At 35.4% G+C, this 6,720-nt stretch overlaps 1 protein-coding gene across 1 annotated transcript in view; it reads left to right on the forward strand.

Moving 5' to 3' along the window:
* Positions 1–6,720, forward strand: part of LOC107554864 (SZT2 subunit of KICSTOR complex) — a 96,470-nt gene that overhangs the window by 44,823 nt on the left and 44,927 nt on the right. Inside the window, exons 46-49 of the mRNA XM_016237502.1 lie at positions 261–348; positions 1,920–2,038; positions 2,506–2,670; positions 4,238–4,322. Of these exons, the coding sequence (XP_016092988.1) occupies positions 261–348; positions 1,920–2,038; positions 2,506–2,670; positions 4,238–4,322 (457 nt within the window). The remainder of the gene's footprint in view (positions 1–260; positions 349–1,919; positions 2,039–2,505; positions 2,671–4,237; positions 4,323–6,720) is intronic.

Consider the following 6,720-nt stretch of genomic DNA (forward strand, 5'->3'; position numbering starts at 1 on the left):
TTAGGAAACCAGAGCCCTCAGCAGCCATTAGGGCTCAGATCGCCTTCCAGAGTGAGTGATTTACCTGCCGCTCGCAAAGCGCTGAACTGTCCTTGTGTTTACGCCATTTATGAGCCTCATCCTGAGCTATAGAAATGGGAGATGTGAGCAATTATGTGTTTATAGCCTGAAAAGCAGGCGTAGAACGTGCTCCCTTGAGCCCTGATGTGATGTGTGTTGTGTTGTATGTAAGTGTGTGATGACATGTATCATGTTCACAGGCATCACGCTCTTCTCTGGAAGGCTCAAGGCTGGTTGGACTGGTGGACAAACACATTTTGCTGCAGGTGCATGGCGTAGGGACCGCAGGTGAGAGAGAGGGATGGATAAATGTTTCTCACAGTACAGTGACAAAACAAAAGATGAATGAAGTGTGTTGGTTTCTGTGAGGGATGTTACAACACTACACCAGCCACGCTTACTGAAAGCAAAACCAATGAACCATTAAGTTCAGACCAATTCTTGCGTTTGTAAACAGCTGGGCGGAAAGCAACTCAGTGTAATAGAGCGTTTTTAAGTTAAAAGGATTTAAACTGTACAGGTTCTTGAATATGCATCACTTATGGTGTGATTTGTTGAAAAAGCAGCAAGTCGCAGAACAACGGCCAACGTATTTTTAAATAGACCAACATTTAAAAAATAGCAGAGAATGGAAGCAAGATTATAAAACGGAGAGTTCCGGTCCTTGATTCTGATTGGCTGAGCCACGTTCGAAGCTGTAGTAAATTACACTACAAACACACACCTTTGTTTACGTTTGTGTGTTGCTCGACAGCCACTTTGTTGCAACCACAACTGTTTCTGAGGAGCTACATTGTTTGGTGGAAGAATACTGTTTTTATTAATATCATTACACTTTATTTGCTCTATTTTGTTTTGTAAAACCTTGCTACGTATATGGAATAACCATAAGCCCCGTGAAGCCGTGGTTTACAGTGAATTTATAACAGCTAAGGAGCGTTGTTAGGCACGATGCAGAACGGACTTCTTGGGGCTTATTGCTTTGAGTCGTGTAAACGGATGAAAATTCTGCCTTTTGTTTTAATTTTGGGCAGCAAATGTTGATTAAATCAACCCATATCGACTATTTTGCACTTTTTAGAATAATAGGAAAATTAGAGGACAGAGCAAAATGGAGCCGGATGCTGCTGTAGCAGCCCTTAATCAGAATGAAGAATATGAATTTTAGAAGAAAAAGAATAGAAAATTATGAAATGCATGGAATTTATGAGAATTATGTAGTGACTAAAACGTGTTTTATTTTTTGTATTTATTTATTATATAATTTGTATCTATTTTTTTTGTATCTATTTTTATTTATTTTTATTTTCACAATTTTATATCAATTTATATATATTTAATTTGTATATAATTTTTAAAGTCAATTTAATTTAAATATTGTAATATTTAATCTAAATTTTTAGATACACAAATACTATACATTTATTATATATATATATAGCAAATATTTAATTAAATGTTTTTTTTTTTATTGATTTTTGCATTGATTTTTATCTGAATCAAACTGTCAGGACTCTCCAGCTTCACCTGCAGTACCATCAGCAGCTGACAGGAGGCGCTGTCGCTCTGCATTCATCAGGGCCATGAGTTATTTATTTTCCTGTAAATGTATTGCTTCAGTCCCAAAGTGTAGCCAGGGAAATCTTTTTCAGTTTCATCAGTTTGTTTTTAAATGCATATTTATAATTTGTCGGGTCGTTTCTGGGTTTAGTGAGCAGCTCTGAGGGATTTCAGCACCTGCTCGGGAGACTTCAGTTATTAATCTAAAGTCAATATGAAACTGCTTCCAATCTGTGAACTATTGTACTTCCATTTTGTGACACGTTTCCAAGTGAGATATGATGTTGTGTATTGGGCAGGTCCAGAGATCTCTGATGAACTGGTGAAGGTTTTGAGGAAGCGTCTGGACGAGGCCACGCTGGACATTATCACAGTCATGCTGGTCAGGAACTGCAAACTGACGCCTGCAGATGTGGAGGTGTTTACTCTCTCTTTTTCTTCTTTGACCATCTTTTGTCTATGACAGACTTGTTCTTCGCCACAGGTTACGTACAGATTAAGCAGATGACTTATATTTGCCCGCCCTATGCAGAGACAGACATTTGTGGGGGGAAAATGACAATAAAGTATCATAAAATACAACTCATGTGCTGTATTTCAAATCTTCTGAAGTTGTGTGATGTCTGACTTTTAAATGCTTTTTGCTTTGAATCAAAGCTTGTGATGCTGTGATTCATCTCAGAGCGAGTTGGTTAGAAGTCTTTATTGAAGATTTTTTGAAATATTGCTGAAATACTTCCAGAACCAAAGCCGCTTAATGTGCGGTCACTGTTTTTCTCAGTTTGTGGGCGGTTGGCGGGTGTGTTGTTTGAGATTAATGGTTGGATAATAGACTGTGGAGATGATTTTTGGTTATTACACATAATTTTTTCCTCTTCGTCTCAGTTCATTCAGCCTCCCGGTTCTCCGGCGACGGAGGTGATGGAGTTCTGTCTGCCGCAGTACTGTGTGCCGTGGATCCAGGCGGTGGCTCACTACCTCCGTCAGAACCTCCTCATCTTCCTCCACATCCCCAAATACACTGACAGCAACATGGAGCACCACTTTAAGGTACTGGCATCTGATCCACTGAGACAGACATTCCCAGTGCATTTGGTTCATGGAGATAGTCACATGTTTAAATCAGAAAAGCAATGTTGTAGATTCATAATATAAATCTATGCAAATTTCAAAAATTATTGATCCATAAATGTTTAGCATTTTTAAACGAAAATACAGTTCATACACTATATATGTATATATACAGTATATACATATTTTAGTGCTGTCAAGATTAAGTGCATCCAAAATAAAAAGGTTTTGTTTACATAATGTACGTATGTGTGTACTGTGTATATTTATTATGTGTGTATAAATACACAAACGTACATGTATATATTTTTAAAATATTTACATCTGTGTGTATATATATATTTAAATTCTAACATTTTATCTTATATGTACATATTAATATTTTATATTTACATTTACATTTAGTCATTTAGCAGACACTTTTATCCAAAGCGACTTACAAATAGGACAATAAAAGCAATCAAAACTAACAAAAGAGCAACAATATGTAAGTGCAAATGACAAGTCTCGGTTAGCCTAACGCAGTGCACGTAGCAAGGTATTTATATATATATATATATATACATATATATACACACACACACATATGCACAATATATAAATTAACATTTATATATGTATAAATGTATATATGGTTATATATATTTGTTTATATATAAACAAAAAAAATTCTTATATATACATGCATATGTGTGTATTTATATATACATAATAAATATACACAGTACACACATTATATAAACAAAAGCTTTTGTTTTGGATGCAATTAATCGCAATTGATTAATCGTTTGACAGATTAATTTATATATATATATATATGTGTATATATATGTGTGTGTGTTTGTGTGTGTATCATAATTTTGTATTTGTCAAAAGAAATATATTTTTGTCTTAAATTAATCACTGTCACCAATCATTTTAAAACGGTCTAATCAAATCCACTGCCCAAAAATGTTGGCGATTACGCAAAAATTCAGAAATTGAAACAAATTGGTTTGCAGTAAGCCATTTATACTTCCATGTGAGTGTGAAGTGAAGCACCACAGATAAAGCGTGACCGCAGCGGGGCTCTGCAAATGCGTTTATACTTTCATGCTCTCTGAGTGCGGTTCGCTTTAACAGGTCACTGAGAGTTCATTTAGAGAGCGTCCATAATACACTACTGCACCAGGAGGAAAGACATAAACACACACTTCATTGCATCTCTGTAGTCACTTAAATGCCATTTTTTTGGAAGCCAATGTGTGATTAGAATTTAAAATGCACAATAATGATTACAATCCCAGCTTGTCTACATTTAGTCGTTTAGAACCTGGCACAGATAAAGAGTTTACTGTTTGAATTGTAAAAAAAGGGTCAACATTTAACACATTTTTTCCAGTGTCATCCTAACCAGACCAGAAACTATGAAAAATCTTTATATTGTGCATTCCTTCTTGAAATCGGTGTCATTATGAAGATATAAAATAAATAAATGCATACTTTTTTTAAATGATCATCCTCCATAAATCCATGTTCTTTGTTTCTCGCTCTTGTTCTCTCTTAGCATTACTTCCATTTGAGCAGTGAGCTGCCCGATCATGACATCTATCTGTACAATAAACCTGGAGGCCAGGGCACAGGAGGCAAAGGTAAAGAGACTCATATTCTCCTAACTCATCATCTGCATCTCTTGTTTTCTGAGGTTTGATTTGCATCTCACTGTGACTCATTTAGCACCTCCTAAATCTCACTCCTGAGCTCCTGAATTATACCCTCTTTGCTTGTTTACTTTGTTTTCATTGTCTTATTCATGATTTTATTTATTTATGTTGTTAAAGTGATTGTTGCCGGATCTAATAGGTAGTGTAGGTACTAAGGGGTATTAAGCAATGGTTGAAGATAGGAGAGGCACTATAATTAAAATTGTTAAAATTAAACAAATGTTGATGCAAAAAATTTTTATGAATAAAATCTAGAAGATCTAGTCATGACGTAAAATATGGTTAATAAGGGGTTATTGAGTTAAAGTTGCACTGTGATGAGTGTTTGGAAATGATATTGTGATTTGAAGTGATATTGGTCTGGGGGAAAATGGATGCACTGAAATGAGTCGAAATGAGCACATTTTCAAAAATGAGTTCTCTTCATTTTCACATTCTACATTAAAAATATATCAAAATGATATATAACTTGTTGGAATCGGACAAAAAAATGACTGAGCTACAGCCATTTGAAGGCGATAGAGTCAGCAAAGTCAAAAAGTTTGAAGGTTCCAAAACAAAATCACAGAGCAAACTTGCATATTTTCCTCCAATTATTTTTCTTAATAATAATAACTATATTATTAATCACAATATAGCTGTTTTTATTTTATCTTTGTTATTAAAAATAAGATACAAAGATGCAAATAAACTGTAGTTTAATCAAGAATAGCGAATGATTCCGTCTTTTCTTTTAATGTTTGATTAACATCGAGATTGTGACCTACTGTAATGCATAGATATAATATAATGTTACACATCAGATTTTCCCCCAACCATTAACTAGACGTTCATGTAAGACATAACAGATTATGTTTGTGTGAATCTCGCCAGGACATATTTCGCAATAATATACTTTATAGGGAGATCGCGCGCTCTCGGAGATGCACGCGCTTTACAAATATCAGCGCGATCGTTTTGTTTTCATCAGCATGGGTTTGAAAATCATATTTTACTGGTTCAGACTCATGTCATACAGAATTCACTATGAATATTTATAAAGCTGGAATGCTGCACTTTGCAACGATATATCCTACAACAAGCAGTCGTCCAGAAATGAGCAGAGAAAAACTTATTCACACTTATTTTGTCAGCATGGGTCACACATATATATGTCTTTTTAAGCACTGATTCTAAATAGTGAGTTTTATGTGAGTATTTTATCATGTTTTACTGTTCCCAGAATGATGGGAAATGTACTTCAGTCACACCAACCTGCCTCTTCATAAACCGATAAAATGTTAGAGTTTTCTGGCGAACTTTATTACTGTTTTTCATCAACAAACTTCAATCGGATAGTCAAAATTCACATTTATAGCTTAATTATGACTACTAGCAATGTCTTGCGCTATGGTTCTTTAATTGACATGCTGTGGGGGGTTGAAGAAAAATGGGTGTAGAACTTCTTTAAAGCTTATATTGAGTTTGAAATCAAATCTGAAATCTGCATCCGACCCCTTCAGGTTTTCAAACCAGAGTTTTTTAACACTCCAGTGGGTGCATGTGGAGTTTATAAATATAAAGTACAAGTGGGAAGTTTGTGAGTATTTTAAGAGCTGTGGAGGGGAGGCTTCAGGTCTGTCTCATTAACGTGAAGGGTGTTTAACAAACCTCTTAGGGCCCTAATATGACTTGATCCCAAAATGCAGAGAGATAATTGTCAGGTAGAGACAGTGGAAGTCATAGCAGCTCTGGCCTGGAGCCACAGGGTACCTCTTACCCGCTTTCCCGACCACTAATGAACTGACAGTCCACCCAAATATCTGCCAGAGCTGCTGCTGAAGATCTCCTAATGCACCTGCTATTAAAAGGAACATTACAGGATGCTTTCCACCATTACTGCTCATGCACTTCATCAGAATGTAAATAAAGGGAGTCGTCTCCTTGTGGGTTCATTGATGCAGGATGACAGTAATATGAGTTCCTGTGAGGTTGCAGCAGCTCCTCCAGGGTTTTGAAGGCAGCCAGTTGGCAGGACTTTTGTGTGATGTTCAATATCATCAGCCTGACCAGTGCAGTGTGGGTATGAAATGGGTTTGAGTTTCCCACAAGCCATCAAATGTCCTGGCATGACTCAAAACACACCCTACTACACAAGTGCATTCATTAGTGTTATTTGAATGAGCTTTTATTTTTATATTTTTTATATTCATTTTAATTATACTTTAGGTTTTAGTAATTTTGTTATGTGCTTTTGTTATTTTTATTCTTTTTTATATTTCTATTTAGCTATATATATATATATATATATATCTATATCTATATCTATATATATATATATATATAT

Source organism: Sinocyclocheilus grahami, unplaced genomic scaffold, assembly GCF_001515645.1.
Source record: "Sinocyclocheilus grahami isolate Dianchi unplaced genomic scaffold, SAMN03320097.WGS_v1.1 scaffold517.1, whole genome shotgun sequence".
NCBI lineage: Eukaryota > Metazoa > Chordata > Actinopteri > Cypriniformes > Cyprinidae > Sinocyclocheilus > Sinocyclocheilus grahami.